The 20,964-nt window shown below is 36.8% G+C and overlaps 1 protein-coding gene across 1 annotated transcript in view; it reads right to left on the reverse strand.

Annotated features, from left to right (window-relative positions):
- Nucleotides 1-884: 884 nt before the first annotated feature.
- Nucleotides 885-20,964, reverse strand: part of LOC132417156 (uncharacterized) — a 39,131-nt gene continuing 19,051 nt past the window's right edge. The window contains exons 3-4 of the mRNA XM_060000807.2: nt 13,709-13,805; nt 885-1,653 (exon numbers count right to left, since the gene is read on the reverse strand). Coding sequence (XP_059856790.2) covers nt 1,328-1,653; nt 13,709-13,805 — 423 coding nt within the window. The 3' untranslated portion in view covers nt 885-1,327. The remainder of the gene's footprint in view (nt 1,654-13,708; nt 13,806-20,964) is intronic.

Consider the following 20,964-nt stretch of genomic DNA (forward strand, 5'->3'; position numbering starts at 1 on the left):
GTCATGTGTGCATGCCTTCTAGTGTTAGAAAGATACTTTCATTTCTTTAGTCAAAAAATATTTTCTGAGAGGACTTACCTGGTGGCGCAGTGGTTAAGAATCCGCCTGCCAATTCAGGGGACACGGGTTCAAGCCCTGGTCTGTGAAGATCCCACATGCCGCGGAGCAACTAAGCCCGTGCGCCACAAGTGAGCCTGTTGAGCCTGCGCTCTAGAGCCCGCGAGCCACAACTACTGAAACCTGCACACCTAGAGCCCATGTTCCACAACAAGAGAAGCCACCACAATGAGAAGCCTGTCCACTGCAATGAAGAGTAGCCTCCACTCGCCCCAACTAGATAAAGCCCACATGCAGCAATGAAGACCCAGAGCAGCCAAAAATAAATTAATTAAAAAAAATTTTTTTTTTTCTGAGAGCCCCAGAGCCTCTAATGAGGCAGCTCATCTCCCTGGAACCCACTTTACCCAGACCTTTGCATGGCTGACTCCTAAGCATCTTTCACACACAAAGACACTGGGTTGCTCCACATTCCTCCAGTGAAGAAGCCCAAAACTCATGGGCAGCTTGTAGTTTTCCATACCTTAGGTACCTTTCAGTCTTCACATTCTGCCAGGGTCTGGGAAGGTATCAAGTTGAACCACATGAAATTGCATTTTTATGGGTCAAATTAAAATGTTAAATATTTTGGAGAAAAAGAAAAGCTTTATTCAACCAAAGTATGCACTGTTAGCATTAACTGCATTCCCCAAATATTAAATGGTATGTACCATATTTATAAAATTTAGCATTGTTAATGTTTATTCAAATCCTCCAATTACTGCTTCTCAATTGGAGAAAGTTTTGTTTCTCAGAAAAGAGTTCCAAATGACAGAAAAGGTGGTAATTGGTTGAAAAACAGTCAGGTGAATATGATGAATGTGGGATATTTTCTTAGTTCAGTTCAGTTAACTTCTCTATGATGGTTTGTGATTTCTGTGGTCAAATGTTGTCGTGCAACAGTATAGGTCCATGTCTGCTAACCAATACAGAGTGCTTTTAGATCACCTTTTTTGATATATAATTTCAACTTTTTGACAGTGAAGATGCTACTGTTAGTTATACCTGGGTTAAAAAAGCGGTAATGAAACACTCTTTGTAGACCACCATACCATTACCAGAACCTTTTTTGGTTGCAGTGATTGAACACATGTTCGGGAACTTCATCAAAATCCAACCATTGTCCCAACCACTTTCAATTTCATTTTTTATCAGAGCTTATGATCCTCTCCAAAATATGTCTCTGTTCTTTCAAATGTAAAGAGATGAGCATACCTCTAACCATCTGAGTTTATGATCGTCCATTAACTGGTGTGGTACCTACCCACTTGTCCAATTTTTTCACCTTTCCTATTGCAGCCAGGTGTTGAGAAATTGTTGTAGCAGAAACTCCTAAGTCTGCTGCAAGACCTCGAATTGCTGTTTTGGGGTTAGCTTCCACCATGGCTCTCAACTGATCTTCATTTAAAACAGATTTGGGTCTCCCTCGAGGCTCATTTTTCAGACTCAGATCCCCAGAATGAAATTTTTCAAACCACCATCGGATAGTCCTTTCACTAACAGAGCCTTCTCCAAAGACAGAATTGATATTTCTACTTGCCGTGGCTGCACTACGTCCTAGTTTAAATTCATATAAAAAAAAATTCGTAAATCTTTCAAAGACATGGTATTGTTCACTTCTGTAGAGAAAATAAACGATAAAAACTCAATCATCAAAGAAAACCGAATCTGTATAAACTACTATACTTAGATTCTATACAAAACTTTTATTTTAACTCACTAATTTTACTGTCCATCAGTGCATCTTGTCTGCAACAATAATTACTGTTTAGCTAATGCTGGCTTTCTACTTCCTGCAATTCTTCCACAGTTATTAATTGAAATTCTACTATAAAGGAAGAACTGTCCCTTTCCCCCCCATTTTTAAATTTATATCAGTATGGACTCATGGATATTTACTTTATTAATTCAATGATATCATTATTTCTTTTGCTCAAATTGTTCCAGCTTTGGCCATTAGGAACTCCTTCAGGTTGGCTCCCATGTTCCTTCAACAATATTCCCCCTTTTCTTTTTTTTTTTTTAAAGCGCTTTGTTATTATCTGGCACACCTAAAGATTTTCCAGGGACCTTTACCCCGTCTAAGTCCTGCAGTCGACCACTTCTCTAAGGAGCCCTGGTTCCTTTTATTGGAGAATCATACTTAGAAATAAAAAATTGGATGCTAAGTTTGTTCATTACTGCTGAGGTGTCATCACTTCTAGTTCCTCACAGTGGACAGAGTTAGGAAATATATGTATGCATACTAACCCACACATATAGTGATATCACAGATTCCAATCCAACCCAACAGAGTTCATTTTAGCCTCCTCCTCTCCTTATGAGAAACCCAGTTCTTATTATCTAAAAACATATTTATTTGTTCAGTTAGTACACACATAAAGCATAGATAGAATTGCTAATCTATACCCCTGTTAGAAATACATTTACTGACTAGATTACAGCATTAATGCACAGTTCTTTTATGTCTTTAACATTACAGTATCCAGTCAAGATGATATTTTTCAAAATTACTTGGGTTAGTTCTTTTCTTCCCCATTCTATTCAATGTCACTCCTTCCTCATTCCTACTACCGAATTCCCGCCTCTCCATTTCCTTGCACCCCTTTCCCACCTACCCCCTACAGGTTATCAGTCACTTCATTTTCTGGTTTAACCTGCCGGTACTGATTCTGCACAGATGAACAGATATATGTGTATTGTCTTATATCTCCTTCTTTCTTACATAAAAGGCGTATGCTATAAGTACTATTGTGCTTTACTTTTTTCACTTAACTGTATATTCTTGAAAACACTCCATATCCACATCTCCATTGATAGAGATCATCCTCATTCTTTTTTTATAGCTCCATTATTCCACTGTATGGATACACAACAGTTTAATTACTTTCCTATGTATAGGCATTTAGATTGTGTCCAGTATTTTGTAGTTACATACAATGCTGTAATGAATATCTACATATGTATTTTCATATTGTTGGAGGTATATCTTCATGGTAGATTCCCAAAAATGGTCTTGCTGGGTAAATAAATACCTATGTAGTATTTTTAGGTATTGCCAAATCTCCCTTCAGAAGGAGAATTATAAAAATTACAGCAATTATAACAATTTTTATTCTCACCAGCAATGTATGAGAGCACCTGTTTCCCCACAGCTTCACCAACAAAGAATACTGTCATATTTTAAAATTTTTGCCATTGACAGGTATTGTTTTAATTTGCATTTCTCTAATTATGAGTGAATGTGAACTTTTTTTCATATATTTGAGAGTCATGTTTATGGCTTATTTTTTGTGAGTTGTCTGCTCATGGCTAATTCTCACTTTTATATCTGGTTGTTATAACTTGGTTGTTATAACTTTTTCTCTCAATTTTTAAGACCTCTTTGTACATAAAAAATATTGTTAATAAGGACAATAGCACTGGGAACTCTACTCAATACTCTATAATGACCTATATGGGAAAAGAATCTAAAAAAGAGTGGATATATGTATATGTATAACTGATTCACTTTGCGGTACAGGAGAAACTAACAATTGTAAATCAACTGTACTCCAATAAAAATTAATTAAAAAAAAAGAATTATAGAAGTATTCTCATCTAAAAAAAATTATCCTTTTTTGTGGCATAGATTGTCAATACTTTTCCCCACAAACTTCTTTTATGGGATTCTTTTCATGCAAGAATTTAATTTAGTGAAATTTATCACTTTTCTTTTAATGCTTCTGGATTTTAAGTCAGAGTTAAATACCTTTATTTTCTACACCAAGATTATAGAGGAATTAGTTCATGTTAGCAGTAGATTAAGGTGAACTTTTAAATAATATTACAGGGACAAATGGGTAGCCATTTGGAAAATGCTAAAAGTAGATCATTCATTATTCCATGATAAAAGTAGATCATTTTCCAAATGGCTACCCATTTGTCCCTGCACTAGTATTAAGAGGTCTATTTTACCCATAGCTAACGTCATACTCACAGATGAACAACTAAAAACTTTCCCCCTAAGATCAGGAAGAAGATAAGTATGCTCACTTTCACTGCTGCTATTCAACGTTGTACTTAGAAGTTTTAGCCAGAGCTATTAAACAAGGAAAAGAAAAGGCATCCAAATTGGAAAGGAAGAGGTAAAACTATCTCTATTCATAAATGACATGATCCTATACATAGAAAATTCCAAAGAATCCGTAAGAAAGCCACTAGAGCTAATAAACAAGTTTAGCAAAGTTGTAGGGTCCAAGAACAAAAATCGGTTTTGTTTTATACACCAGCAATGAATAATCTGAAGAGAAAATTAAGAAAGCAATTCCATTTATAATAGCATCAAAAATAATAAAACACTTAGGGATAAATCTAACAAAGAAGGTAAAAGACATATGCTGAAAACATTGCTGAAAGAAATTAAAGAATGAAAAGACAACTGTGTTCACGGATAGGAAGATTTAACATTGTTAACATGTCAGTATTACCCAAAACAATCTACAGATTCAACACAATCCCTATCAAAATTCCAATAGCCTTTTTCACAGAAATGTAAAAGCAGATACTCATTTTCATATGGAATTGCAAGGGACCCTGAATAATCAAAATAATCTTAAAAAAGAAGAAAGCTGGAGGACTCACATTTCCGAACTTTGAAACTTAGTACAAAGCTACAGTAATTAAAACTATGGTATAGGCGTAAGGACAAACATCAAGATCAGTGGAATAGGAAGTCTAGAAACAAACCCTCACACAAATGGTCAACTGATTTTCTGACAAGGCAGTCCAGTGGTTAAGACTCCGTGCTTCCACTTCAAGGGGCACAGGTTCAATCCCTGGTGGGGAACTAAGATCCTGCATGCTGCGTGGTGCAGCCAAAAAATATATATATATATATTTTTTTGACACGGTCATGTCAAGACCTTTCAGTGGGAAAGGACAGTTTTTCAACAAATGGTACTGGGAAAACTGTACATCCACATGCAAAAGAATGAAGCTGGACCCTAACCCACACTATATACAAAAATTAATTCAAAATGGATCAGAGACCTAAATGTAAAAACTAAAACTAAACCAGTCTTAGAAGAAAACCTTGGGGAAATTTTCATTGAATTTGGCAACAATTAAAGTAAAAGTAGGTAAACTGAATTACATTAAAATTTAAAACTTCCATGCTAAGGACACAATCAACAGAGTGAAAAGGCAACCTACATAATGGAAGAAAATCATATATCTAATAAATGGTTAAATATCCAGAATATATAAAGAACTCTTACAACTCAATAACAACAAAAAACAAATAACCTGATTAAAAAATGGCAAAGGACTTGAATAAATATTTCTCCAACGAACATACACACATGGCCAACAAGCATATGAAAAAATGCTCAACATCACTAATCATTAGGGAAATGCAAATCAAAACCACAATGAAATATCACCTCATACCCATCAGGATGGCTGTTAACAATAACAAAACAACAGAAAATAACAAGAGTTGGCAAAGATGCAGAGAAATTGGAACCCTTGGGTACTGTTGTTGGGAATGTAAAATGGTGCAGCTGCTATGGAAAACAGTACATTGGTTCCTTAAAAAATTAAAAATAGAATTACCAGGACTTCCCTGGTGGCACAGTGGTTAAGAATCTGCCTGCCAATGCAGGGGACACAGGTTTGAGCCCTGGACAGGGAAGATCCCACATGCCGTGGAGCAACTAAGCCCGTGTGCCACAACTACTGAGCCTATGCTCTAGAGCCCGCAAGCCACAACTACTGAGCCCGCGTGCCACAATTACTGAAGCCTGCGTGCCTAGAGCCTGTGCTCCACAACCAGTGAAGCCACCACAATGAGAAGCCTGTGCACCGCAATGAAGAGTAGCCCCCACTCGCTGAACTAGAGAAAGCCGGCACGCAGCAACAAAGACCCAACACAGCCAAAAATAAATTTATTAAAAAAAAATTTTTTTTAGTAAATAAAACTAGAATTGCCATATGATCCAGTAATTCCACTTCTGGGAATATATCCAAAAGAATTGAAAGCAGAGTCTCAGAGAGCTATCTGTAAACCCAAATTCATAGCAGGATTATTCACAATAGCCAAAAGGTAGAAGCAACCCAAATGTCCATCAAACAATGACTGGATAAACAAAATATGGTAAATACACAGTAGAATATTATTCAGCCTAAAAAAGGAAGTAAATTCTGACACATGCTGCAAAATGAATGAACCCTGAAGATATTATGCTAAGTGAAATAAACCAATCACAAAAAGACAAATACTGTATGATTCCACTTATATGAGGTACCTAGAGTAATCATATTCATAGAGATACAAAGTAAAATAGAGGCTACCAGAGGCTGTGGGGAAGGGGAAAATGGCAAGTTGTTTTTTAATGGGTATAGAGTTTTAGATTTGGGAGATAAAATAGTTCTAGAGATCAGTTGCACAAAGATGTGTATATACTTACTACTACTAAACTATACACTTAAAAATGGTTAAGATAGGAACTTGCTGGTGGTCCAGTGGGTAAGACTCTGCACTCCCAATGCGGCGGACCGGGGTTCAATCCCTGGTCGGGGAACTAGATCCCGCAAGCATGCCGCAACTAAGACCCGGCACAGCCGAAATAAAAATAAATAAGGGCTTCCCTGGTGGCGCAGTGGTTGAGAGTCCGCCTGCCGATGCAGGGGGCATGGGTTCGTGCCCCGGTCCGGGAAGATCCCACGTGCTGCGGAGCGGCTGGGCTCGTGAGCCATGGCCGCTGAGCCTGCGCGTCTGGAGCCTGTGCTCCACAACGGGAGAGGCCACAACAGTGAGAGGCCCGCGTACCGCAAAAATAAATAAATAAATTTTTTTTAAAAATGGTTAATGTGGTAAATTTTATATTTTGTGTAAATTTTATATGTTGTGTATTTTACCACAATTAACAGTAAAAATTAATGAAAATTAGATAAATTGGACTTCATCAAAATTAAGAACTTTGTGCATCAAAGGACACTATCAAGAAAGTGAAAAGACAACCTACAGAATGGGATAAAATATTTGCAAATCATATATCTGACAGGAGATTAATACTGAGAATATAGGGAATTCCCTGGTGGTCCAGTGGTTACGACTCCACGCTTCCACTACAGGGGGCACACGTTCCATCCCTGGTCGGGGAACTAAGATCCCACATGCTGCGGGGCAACTAAGCCTACAGGCCACAACTACTGAGCTCGCATTCCTCAATGAGAGAGCCCACATGCTGCAAACTACAGAGCCCACGCACTCTGGAGCCCACGCGCCACAACTAAAGAGAGAAAACATGCACGCCACACTAGAGAGAAGTCCACGCGTCACAACGAAGAGCCCGCCACAACAAAAAAGATCCCACACGCCTCAACAAAGACCCTACGTGCCGCAACTAAGACCCAACACAGCCAAAAATTAAAAAAAAAAGAATTCTAGACTTTGAGGGGTAAATTAAAGAAAAAAGAGAGAGAGATCAGATTTGTGGTTACCAGAGGCGGCGGCGGGGAAGGGGAATTGGATGAAGTGCACAAAAAGTACACATATCCAATTATAAGGTAAATAAGTACTAGGGACGTGATGTACAACATGGTAAATATAATTAACTCGCTGTATGTTATATATGAAAGTTGTTGAGAGTAAATCTTAAGAATTCTCATCAGAAGGAATTTTCTTTTTCTTTTATTTTGTATCTCTATGAGATGATGGATGTTCACCAAACTTATTGAGGTAATCATATCATGATGTATGAAAGTCAAATCATTTTGCTGTACACCTTAAACTTACACAGTGCTGTATGTAAATTATATCTCAATAAAACTGGAAGAAAAAAAAAATAAACCCTAGTAGACTTTGCACTAACTTCAGAGGCTGTTTACTTAGGGCAAGATTTAAGAATTACCTTAAAGAAGACTATTTAATCCTGAAGACAGCTGGCCAGATCACATGGAATTATTGGGAAGGCTTGAGAAAAAACAAATGGAACAAAAAATAAAGTGTAATTCAATGGTTTTTAGTATATTCCCAGGGCTGTGAATCTAATTTTAGAACATTTCTTGCTCCACCTCCCACAAGAGAAACTCTGTACCCATTAAGTTATTCCCCATTCTCTCTCTATCCCTTTCCCAGCCCTAAACTATTAATCTATTTTCTGTCTATAAATTTGCCTATGTGGATGTTTCCTATAGTTGGAATCATACAGTATGTGATCTTTTGTGACTAGCTTCTTTCACGTAATATATTTTCAAGTCATTCACGTTGTAACATATGTTACTTCCTTTCTTTTCATTGCCAAATAATATCTCATTATATGGATATACCACATTTGTTTATCATCAAATAGACATCAGGAATCTTTCCATTTTTTAGCTATTATGAATAATGCTGCTAATAACAGCATGTACAAGCATGATTCATGTATAAGTTTTTGTGTAGACATAGGTTTTCAATTCTCTTAAGTATATACCTAAGAGTGGAATTGCTGGATCACATTGGATCACTCTGTTTAACCATTTGAGAAACTGGCAGACTGTTTTCAAAGTGGCTGCACCATTTTACATTCCTATCAGCAGTGTATGAGCGTTTCAATTTTCTACTTTCTTTACAATAGTTATTTCCTGTCTTTTTTATTATTGCCATCTTTTTTTGTTATTACCATCAGTGTGTGAAATAGTATCTCATGATTTTGATTTGCATTTCTCCAATGCTGAATATCTTTTCATGTACTTATTGGCCATTTGTATATCTTCTCTAGACAAATGCTATTCAAATCCTATGCCCATTTTTAAAATCAGGTTATTACTATTTTTTTTAACATCTTTATTGGAGTATAATTGCTTTACAATGGTGTGTTAGTTTCTGCTATATAACAAAGTGAATCAGTTATACATATACATATATCTCCATATCTCTTCCCTCTTGCATCTCCCTCCCTCCCACCCTCTCTATCCCACCCCTCTAGGGTGGTCACAAAGCACTGATCTGATCTCTCTGGCTATGCAGCTGCTCCCCACTAGCTATTTTACATTTAGTAGTGTATATATGTCCATGCCACTCTCTCACTTTGTCCCAGCTTACCCTTCCCTCTCCCCGTGTCCTCAAGTCCATTCTCTAGTAGGTCTGCGTCTTTATTCCCGTCTTGCCCCTAGGTTCTTCATGACCTTTTTTTTTTTTTTAGATTCCATATACATGTGTTAGCATACGGTATTTGTTTTTCTCTTTCTGACTTACTTCACTCTTTATGAGTCTCTAGATCCATCCACATCTCTCAAATGACCCAATTTTGTTCCTTTTTATGGCTGAGTAATATTCCATTGTATATATGTGCCACATCTTCTTTATCCATTCATCTGTCAATGGACACTTTGGTTGCTTCCATGTCCTGGCTGTCTCTTTTCACTATTGAGGTGTAAGAGGTCTTTATATATTCTGGACACAAGTCCTTCTCAGATATGTGATCTACAAATAGTTTTTCCCATTCTGTGCATCATCTTTTCACTTTCTTGATGATATCATTTGCAGCAAAAAAAGTTTTAAATTTTTATATAGTCCAATTTATTTTTTGTTTTGTCACTTGTGCTTTGGTGTCATATTTAAGAAACCACAGCCTAACCTAAGGCCACAAGGACTTACTGCTGTTTTCCTTGAAGAGTTTTATAGTTTGATTAGCTCTTACATTTAGGCTTATGATCTAATTTGAATTAATTTTTGTGTATGCTGTGAGATAGAGGCCCAACTTCATTCTTTCACATGTAGATATCCAGCAGGGTGTACTAACACTATTTGTTGAAAAGATTTTCTTTCCCATTTAATTTCCTTGGGACCCTTACTGAAAGTCAATTGACAATTTTCCTGGTTATTTTTTGCATGTTTGTTTTTCCGTATGAACTTTAAAATCAGTCTGTCTAACTCAAAAAAATAACTTAGATTTTTTATTAAGGTTGCATTGATTTTATAAATTAACTTAGGGAGGACTGACATCTTCATGTTTTGCCATTTGTTTAAATCTGCTTTAGTATCTTTTAGGGGTGTTTGAAAGTTTCGTTGTATAGGTTTTGCACCTTATTAAATTTATTCCTAAGTATTTAATCTTCTATTTTGCTGTTGTAAATGGGCTTTTCTCTAACATTATGTTCTGTTTACTGTAAGTATACAGGCATACCTCGGAAACATTGCAGGTTTGGTTCCAGACCGTGGCAATAATGAATATTGCAATAAAGCAAGTCACACAGATATTCTGGCTGCCCAGTGCATGTTTATAAAATTATGTTTATATTATATTGTAGTTTATTAAGTGTGCAATAGCCTTATGTATAAAAAATGTACATACCTTAATTTAAAAATACTTTATTGCTAGAAAATGCTACCCATCATCTGAGCCTTCAGTCATTCTCTTTTTGCTGGTGGAGGCTCTTGCCTTGATGTTTATGGCTGCTGACTCAACAGGGTGGTGGTTGCTGAAGGCTGGGGGGGCTGTGGCAATTTCTTAAAACAAGACAAAAAGGAAAGAAATTTGCCACATCAACTGACTCTTCCTTTTGTTGCAGGAAGGGGGACTCCTTCCAGGGCCCGAGAGTGGGCTCTTGTCTAACACTTGGAAGTGAATTGTCCGAGGAGACACACATGCTGACAAAGCAAGAGACTTTATTGGGAAGGGGCGCCCAGGTGGAGAGCAGCAGGGTAAGGGAACCCAGGAGAACTGCTCTGCCACATGGCTTGCAGTCTCGGGTTTTATGGTATGGGGTTAGTTTCCCAGTTGTCTCTGGCCAATCACTCTGACTCAGGGTCCTTCCTGGTGGCATGTGCATTGTTCAGCCAAGATGGATTCCAGTGAGAAGGATTCTGGGAGGTTGGCAGGACATATGGACTTGAGTCTCCTCTCTCCTTTAGACCTTTCCCGAATTCTTCCAGTTGGTGGTAGTTTGTTAGTTCCACGTTCCTTACCAGGACCTCCTGTTGTAAGATAATTCACGCAAATGTCTACTATCTTGCCTGCCCAGGGCGGGCAGTTTCGGTCAGTGGTTCCCCTAACACTTTCATGAACGATTTCTCTGTAGCATGCAACGCTGTTTGACAGCATTTTACTCACAGTAGAACTTCTTTCAAAATTGGATTCAATCCTTTCAAACCCTGCCTCTGCTTTATCAACTAAGTTTATATAATATTCTAAATTATTTGTTGTCATTTCAACAATCTTCACAGCATTTTTACCAGGAATAGATTCCATCTCAAGAAACCACTTTCTCTGCTCACCCATAAAAGAAACTCCTCATTTGTTAAAAAGTTTTATCATGAGATTGCAGCAATTCAATTACATCTTCAAGCACCACTTCTAATTTTGCAAAAATTACCAAAATGTGACACAGAGACACAAAGTAAGCAAATGCTATTGGGAAGATGGCACCTAAAGACATGTTTGATGCAGTGTTGCCACAAACCTTCAATTTACAAAAATGCAGTTATCTGTAAGACTCTATAAAGCGAAGCAAAATAAAATGAGGTATGCCTGCATTATGAAAGCTGATTTTTGTTTGTTAATTTTAAATCCTGCTCCTTCAGTGAATTCTTTCACTGTTTGAGTTAGTTTTATAACTGATTCTCTGGGGTCCATGTACACTATGACCTACAAATAGTTACTGTTTTACTTCCTTTTTTTTTTTTTTTTGCGGTACGCGGGCCTCTCACTGCTGTGGCCTCTTCCGTTGCGGAGCACAGGCTCCGGACGCGCAGGCTCAGCGGCCATGGCTCACAGGCACAGCCGCTCCGCAGCACGTGGGATCTTCCCGGACCGGGGCACGAACCCGCGTCCCCTGCATCAGCAGCGCACCCCCAACCACTGCACCACCAGGGAAGCCCTGTTTTACTTCTTTTATGCCTCTTACTGATTTCTCTTATTTAACTGCCTTGGCGAATTTACTTCTAATATAATACTGAACAGTAGTGGAGACAGTGGGGATGCTTGCCTTGTTCCTGATCTTAATGGATATGTCTGTAGTGTTTTTCCATTTAAGTAAAACACTAACTTTAACACTAAGATATATACTTTATCGAGTTAAAGTATCCTTCAGTTCCTACTTTCTTGAGTGTCTCTATCATGAATGGGTACTGAATTTTGCCAAAGACTTTCTCAGCAACTATAGAGATAACCTGATGAGATGTTTTCCTTATACTTATTAATATGACATATGATATTAATAGATTTCCTTCTATTATACTGATGGGGCCAAGTGTGCCACTCTGACATGTGGATTATTTTGAGCTAAAAACAATCAAAGCACAAAAGACTCAGGAAGAACATTTGAACTTCCCTCTTAGCTGCCTAAAAGAATTTAAGATATGAAGCCTGTCCCAGGAAGACGCTATCACCATAGATAACTATGGTTAAGTATTAGGTGTGGTAGAGGGAGGAACCTAGCAATGCACATTTGATCAAAGTCCTCTCTGTGTCCCACTAGCTTTGGGCAAGCATTTGTTAACCAAACATTAACTCTTTTTATCTTCCTGTGAATTACCTTACTTCCCCTTGAAGCTTCAGACCCCTACCGCCTTCTCCTTAGTCCAGAATATATACATATCTCACCTTGCCTTCTGTGAAATTCTTTATACTTATGTAGGTTCCCATGCACATGTAATAAACTTGATTTTCTCCCATTAATCTGCCTTATATCATTTTAATTGCCAGACAAAAGAACAAAGAGGGGAAGGAGGCGAAATTTCTCCTCCCCCATAGTACCAACTTTGCACTCCTGGAATAAATCTAGCCTTAGAACTTTTACCTTTGCTTTTTCCCTCTGCTTTTCCCTGGTTTTTTTGTTTAGCCCCTTCATCTATTCAGATCTTAGCTAAAATATTACTTCCTCAGAGATGCATCCCCTGACTACTCAAGCAAAAGTCACCTTCCAGTCATCCTCCAAAACAGTTTCTTATTTTAATTTCCTACCTAGCACTTATATTACTAGCTGCTATTTTTCCTATATATTCCATATGTATATTCCTATATATATTTTCCTCTACTGTGATAGCACTGAACCTGTTTTGGGAGTAGATTTATTGCTGTATGCCCAAGATACATAGTACCTGGCACATGTTAGCCACAATAAATTTTATGATAAATCTACTCCCATTTGGGGTTCACTGTTAGAAATGTGATCTTATCACAGAAAAAGAAAAGAATAACGAAAACCCACCTTCTCTGAATACATTTATTGAATAAATCTAGATTTGTCAACTTTAAAGAGAAAGCTATAAACTCAAAATTAAAATCAGCAAGTTTTTAGATAGTCTAAATCAGTAAATGGAACAAAATAACTGGTACTTTAAAAAATTATATTAATAATAAAACCAAAGTTCTCTTTCTTCCAGTTAACATTTTCAATTTAAAATTCTCACTAAAATTTGTTACAAAGTTTATCAGTATTGTGAAGTAGTTAACATTTAAACTGGATAAAGAACAAATCATCATAAATTGATATACTGTATCAATAAAAGCCAAAGGTGTACTTCAACAGACTTTAATATTATAACTTAACCAGCAAAAAAAATTTTAACTCACAAAAATTAATTTTAAATTTATATAATAGATACATAAAAGATGAAAAGGTGGTAAACTCTCACGGTTACCTGTAAAAGTTGATGATTTCTCTGAGTGTTTTATTTTTAGAAGTTTCCTATTAATAAATACATAACCACAGGGACAAGATTTACATGCAACAGGTACCTGGAGGGGAAAAAAAATGGAAAAAAAATATTATTATTTTACTATTTATTAAACTTCTCAAGTGTTTATGTGGTCTCTTCAACTAAACAATAGTAACTTGAAGGTAGAAATCACATTTATATTTAAACTCCAACTCCTCAAAAATTATTTGAGATAAGAATCACTTCCTTCCCATTCTCCTTTACAGTTCCACACATATAGTAAATATTCAATATGTAAATGGCCAAGGGAAGAATGTGAAGTACAAAATTCATTTCCTAAAATGTCAATCTCAGAATAGTTACAACATGGATTAGATGAGAAAAAAGGGATTAATTAGAAAAATATTACATTTATCCCAGAATGAGAGGCTCTTGGCCCATTCTACAACAACAGCCCGTTCTGCAGTGCTGGCAGAGAGAAAGTATTAAAAAAAAAACATTTGACAGAGATTTCAAAGGGAGGAAGGAAAAAGACTTAGACACGAATAGATTACTGATAATAAAACAGAACTGAAAATAAGTCTAAGAATTCAAACATGAGAGGGGAAGAGGGTCAGTGCCAATTACAGCAAAAGGACCATTCACAATAGCCAGTTTGAGGGAAAGGAACATGGAAGACTACAGAAAAGGTGTTGAGACATAGGTTCTCCTATTCTCTGCTTGAGGAAAGACCTTGAACAAATCCCATAAGCCCTGAAGGTTTCTGTTTCTTTTCTAAATTTCTTTACTACCTGAAGTAGTCCATGATTTTTACATATTTTTTAAGTGAAAAAACTATTATTTCATTTAACAACTTCACTAAGGTATAATATACAATAAACTACATATATTTAAAATGTACAATTTGATATGTTTTGATATGTGTACATGCCCATGAAACTATCACCACAATCAGGATAGTGAATATATCCATAAGACCCAAAAGTTTCCTCATGCCCCTTTGTAATCCCCCCTCCTACCCTTCCCTCTTAACATCCCCCCCTCAAAATCCCCAGGCAACTACTGATCAGCTTTCTGTTACTATGGATTAGTTTGAATTTTCTAGTTTTATGTAAGTGGAATCATAAGTACATGCTCTTTTTTTTTGTTTACCCTCTTTCATTCAGCAAAATTATTTTGAGATTTGTCCACATTGTTGCATGTAATAAGTTAATTGCTAAATACTATTCCATGTAAGGATATACCACAGTTTGTTTATCCATCAACTTGCTGATGTACATATGGAGTATTTCCAGTTTTTAGCTATTACAAACAAAGCTGCTATGTATGTAGCAAATACAAGGCTTTGTATAGACATACACTTTCTTTCCTCTTGGATAAATAGCTACTGGCTGGATTATATAGTAGGTAAGTGTTTAACTTTCTAAGAAAACTGCCAAACTATTTTCCAAAGTGGTTGTACTATTTTACATCCTCACCAGCAGTGTATAAGAGAGTTCTAGTTCCTCCACATCCTCAGCAACACTTGGTGGGTTCAGTTTTTAATTTTAGCCATTCTAGTGGGGTAGTGGGATCTCATTGTGGTAATATCCCTCATGACTAATGATGTTGAACATTTTTTCATGTGCTTATTGTCATCTATATGTCTACTTTGGTGAAGTGTCTATTCAAATTTTTGCCCATGTTTTAATTAGATTGTTTTCTTATTATTGAGCATTGAGAGTCCTTTACCTATTCCGGATACAAGTCCTCTTATCAGTGGCTTTCAAAGAGCAGAACTTTTAATTTTGATGAAGTCGGATTTATCATTTTTTTCTTTTATGGATCATGCTTTTGGTGTGTAATTAACGAACATTTGCCTAACATGTTCACAAAGATTTTTTACCATTTTCTAGAAGATTCATAGTTTAAAATTTAATTAAATTAAAATGTATACTTAAAAATGGTCAAGATAAATTTTATGTCGTGTATCTTACCACAATAAAAACAAGTGGGAAAAAAGTTTTGTTTTTTGGGTTTTTGCATATGCATATCCAATTGTTCCAGCACCATTTGTTGAAAAAAAATATCCTTTCTCTACCACTGTGCTCACCCTACAGAGACGAATGGACCTCCTATCCAAAATTTGGTTCAGATGTTGACCCTGATGATACCACCCATGCACCTGGAGGGTATGTAAAGGCTTTCATAATGAGGCTTTTTGGGGAAGGGAAGGCTTTTTACAGGGAAGGCTCCCAAGGAGGTCCAAAATGGCTTGAGAGCAGAGAAAGGAGATTGGCTCTGTTTTTATTGTAGTTAGGGAAAAGGACTGGGGTGAGGGTTCCTGTATGTGAGAAGCTGTGGCTTACACGGTTTGAACTTTCTGCTGGCATTAAAGAAGAGAGTACCTGAGCTTTCTTATCAATTTCCCCAGATGTGGGACAGAAGGGGAAAGAAGTGCTGGGGCTTCAAAGCTGTTAACAATCAAATATCAAAAGCGGAGTTGGGCATTTTATTACAATTCACTACTGATGTTTAACTGATGACATTTTACTTAATTGAATGTGAACTTGTTTAATTAAGCCATTTTGGCACTATATGAGGTTGGTAGCTTGAGACTAGTAAAGAAGGGGAGAGTTCCACCGAATGCCTTGTTCAGCAGCTCAGCATTGTGTATTTTGAGAAGTGAAATGAGTGCCTTGGTCACTATGGATAATGTATGGAACTCCAGAAGGAATAAGGAATGTCTTAGTGAGGCCTTGTATTGTGGCTTTAGCATGTGCAGAGAAATGTTTGGTTAATATTAGGTGTCTTGTGAGGCAAGAGATTCCCAGAAGTCTTTCTACCCAAAGGGGCAACCTTGGGTAAGGAGTTATTGCTGCCACTGGCAAGACCAGACAGCCAAACTACTGGCTGTGGCCCAAGTCAGTAAAAATGTGGAGAGAACTAACTGTTGGCCAGAGCATCTAGTGCTAAGATAATTACGTGAAGTTTGGCCAGTAGTGCTGACCCCTGGATCCTGTCCTTGATCAGGAACATCCTGCTTAAGGAATTAACAGCAACAACTTTCCCATGTGCTCCATCAACTGTGATGCCATCCAACACTGTACAAATTCCCTTTAGTATTCACTCAGTTGATCCCAAGGGGCTCCCCAAGTATCTAAAGGGTCCAGTAGAGGGGTGACATCCTCCAGCATTATGGCATCTGGCAAAGGACTGAGGACAAGAGAGACCAACCCCTCCTATAGGTGGGGTATGCCAGAGAGCTCAGGTTTACTTTTGTTTTGGCAAGGAGGCCTTGATGAGGTACTGAGTTTACAGGGTACCACTTCCATGACCCAAGGCATAATAGGCAGCTAAGGAGGGAGCATCATGGGCTCAGTGCCTATAAAAGCCTCTAATTTCCAGGAAAATCAGTATGTAACCAGCAATTACTGCTAATGGTGTATAGCATGGGATCAAGGAGAACAGTTTCTTGCATCAAAAGCTTACAATTTATGGCCATAATGGGTAGCCTAGAGACTTCAGGAGGTGTAGAAAGAGGTTGCTAAAGCCTCTACAGTGAAGGTCTTTGGGGCACTAATGTGACTGCCTGTATTTTGCAATTTGGGCAAATTCTAGAGCATTTTGTTATAGGGTCTCCATTCAAGGTATCTGTAAGAATAGCATAAATGGGCTTAAGTAAAATTTGTAAATGAGGAATATGTTGTCTTCAAGAGCCCAAAAGATGTTAGGCTTATTTGAACACTGGTGAAAGAGTCAACAGCTATTTCTTTGTTTTTGTTTTTTTTTTTTTTTGCGGTACGCGGGCCTCTCACTGTTGTGGCCTCTCCCGTTGCAGAGCACAGGCTCAGCGGCCATGGCTCACGGGCCTAGGTGCTCCGCGGCATGTGGGATCTTCCCAGACCGGGGCACGAACCCATGTCCCCTGCATCGGCAGGCGGACTCTCAACCACTGTGCCACCAGGGAAGCCCTCATCTGCTTTTTATGGTTTCTTCAGGTGGGAAAATAAATCTGGTCTTTCATCATATTGCTTCTTGTTTAAAGGAAATTATAGATTCACATGCAGTTATAGGAAATACTACAGAGAGAGCCCTTATATACTTTGTCTAGTTTCCCCCAACAGTAAGATTCTGTAAAAGTAGAGTATAATACCAGGATATTGATATGATACAATCCACCATGATCTTATTCAGGCATTTCATCATATTTTAGCACTTCAATCCCTGGCAAAAAAAAAAAAAGCTTTTGAAGAGACACTGCCCCCAAGATCTCACTAATGATGATCCTTGAATTAAGAATTATTCACCAAAAACCAGAAATGATTTTTAAATACCAGCAAGAATAAGTTCAGACAGAAAACTGTAATTCCATATGTAAATAAGTCTATTCTACCGTTTTTCTTGCATAAAGGTTAGCTGTAGTGCTTTACATTCATGTATTTTTAAGATGCCTCATACTCTAGAATATAAACATTTTATCTAAACTAATTAACACTAAGCTAACTAAAATTCTGGTAGAATTCTTTTTCTTCAGTAAAAATACTGAAAAAGCAGATCTCTAGCTTGTATTTAAGAGGAAAAAAACTTTGATAACTGACTTCTAAATCACAACTGTTACTCCAGATACATCCAAGTCCATACTTTATTAAGTATATCATGTGGTTCTTTCTAATCACAAATAAAAATGTTAATTTTTGAAAAGAGGAAAATATAGTAGAGATAGGTATGTTTGTCATTTTTTCAGTTTACATCTTTGTTCAAATCAAATTCAAAGGTATCAATTCATTTATTCAAAATTAAACATATCACCAAGAAAGTCATATATGCCTTCACTCAGAACTAGCAAAGACTGTTTTGGTTAAATGAGAAATGATACACAAACACTCACATTCAATTAATAGGTTGATTTCCATTACTTAATGAAAATGTTTAATGTAACATTCCTGCAACTGAGCTAATTATCATCTTCCAAGACAACAACAACAAGCAACTACTACCTCCACCAAATTCATTTATAAAAAGAGCTTCCTCTAGAAACAACTGTAAAATGGGTTGGACAAGTTGGATACTATTAATCCAAGAGTTAATTACACTACAATTTGTACTCTGTATTAAAAATATTAATGACTTGCTGTAACACTGCATTTCCAGGATCTTCTTTTAATTCAAAGTATCACTTGCTAATAATATCATTTGTGGGAACACTACATCAATTAATTCCTTGAATGTAGATTGTTTTTACATTTTTCTAAGTAAAACTGGAAACAAACAACAAGGAAAAAGTCCTTGTTTTATTTTGTTTCCTAGATTCAAAGGAGCTATAAAATAACCACATTATAAGTAAATCATTCCAATCCTTTATTACAAAGAGAACTGAAAATCACTGTCAGCAGACATATAATTCATAATGGGATTGCTCTGTGTCAAATAAAACATTCTCCAAATTAAAAAAAAAATCTGCTTTATAAGAAAACAAAAAACATACAAACACACACCAAAAAACCCTAAGGTAATAATTAAAACAACATATACACAAAAAATACTAAACAGAACAAATATTTTATGATTTCCCTTATATGAGGTAACTAGAATAGACAAATTCATAGACAGAAAGTAGAACAGAGGTTACCAGGGGCTGGGGGGAGTGGGGAATGGGGAGTTATTGTTTAAGGGTACAGAGTTTCAGGTTGGAAAAATAAGAAAAGTTCTAAGAAAAAAAAAAGGTCATGAAGAACCTAGGGGTAAGATGGGAATAAAGACACCTACTAGAGAAAGAAACGAAATTGAGCTATTTGTAATGAGGTGGATAGATCTAGAGTCTGTCATACAGAGTGAAGTAAGTCAGAAAGAGAAAGACAAATACTGTATGCTAACACATATATATGGAATTTAAGAAAAAAAAAAGTCATGAAGAACCTAGGGGTAAGACAGGAATAAAGACACAGACCTACTAGAGAACGGACTTGAGGATATGGGGAGGCGGAACGGTAAGCTGTGACAAAGCGAGAGAGAGGCATGGACATATATACACTACCAAACGTAAGGTAGATAGCTAGTGGGAAGCAGCTGCATAGCACAGGGAGATCAGCTCGGTGCTTTGTGACTGCCTGGAGGGGTGGGATGGGGGGGTGGGAGGGAGGGAGACGCAAGAGATATGGGAACATATGTATATGTATAACTGATTCACTTTGTTATGAAGCAGAAACTAACACACCATTGTAAAGCAATTATACTCCAATAAAGATGTTTAAAAAAAAAAAAAAAGAAAAGTTCTGGAGACGGTTGGCGGTGATACTTATACAACACTGTGAATGTACTTAATGCCATTGACCTGTACACTTAAAAATGGTTAAAATGGTAAATTTTATGTTATGTAGATTAAAAATTTTTTAAATGCTAGAAGGCTAACAATAATTTTGAATACTATACACTCATAACCAAGTTGACTTGGCCAACTCTGAGTTATATGAATAATAGATGCGACACACCTTGGAAATGAAAAGCATAAATGATGTTGATGGATATTTCTCAACTTTGGCACTATTTTGTTTGTGACCAATAACTTGCTGTGATGAGCTGTCCTCTGCATAGTAGAATGTTTATCAGCATCCCTGGCCTCTTCCCAGTAGATGTCAGTAGCACTTCCCATCCAATTGTGACAACCAAAAATGTCTCCAGATTTTGCTGAATGTCCCCAGGGAAACACAATCACTCCTGGTTCAGGACTACTGGTTTAGATGATTCTGAACTACATTTTTAATACAGGTCTGCAGAGAATTTTACAAAGAAACTGAAATATTCTACCTCTTTCCTTTTTATAGTATTTCTATAACTATGTTTCTAAATTTTTTTAAAGGATAATATATTCAAATGGAAAAATTCCTTCAAACTTTAAAGATTTTACATATTATGTATAAAATACATATAAAAACTTAATATGATATACTTCAGGTATTGTAGAATCATCATAGTACTCATATGCAATATTCTAATATTCTTATTTGTTGTGTAGTCAAAAAAAGAGTAAGAAACAAAACATGGCTTTCTGGTTTCCGATTTTTTTAGCTTATATCTTAAAGAATTGTTTCTTAATCAAGTTTAGAAAACAAAACTTCACCTTTAAAAACTTAGAAAACCTCAACTATAACATATTACTTTCTTTAGTTTTTTACTAAGAGGAAATAGCACATTTAAGAATCAACATGGGCTTCCCTGGTGGCGCAGTGGTTGAGAGTCCGCCTGCCGATGCGGGGGAC

This window comes from Delphinus delphis, chromosome 20 (assembly GCF_949987515.2).
Source record: "Delphinus delphis chromosome 20, mDelDel1.2, whole genome shotgun sequence".
Taxonomy (NCBI): domain Eukaryota; kingdom Metazoa; phylum Chordata; class Mammalia; order Artiodactyla; family Delphinidae; genus Delphinus; species Delphinus delphis.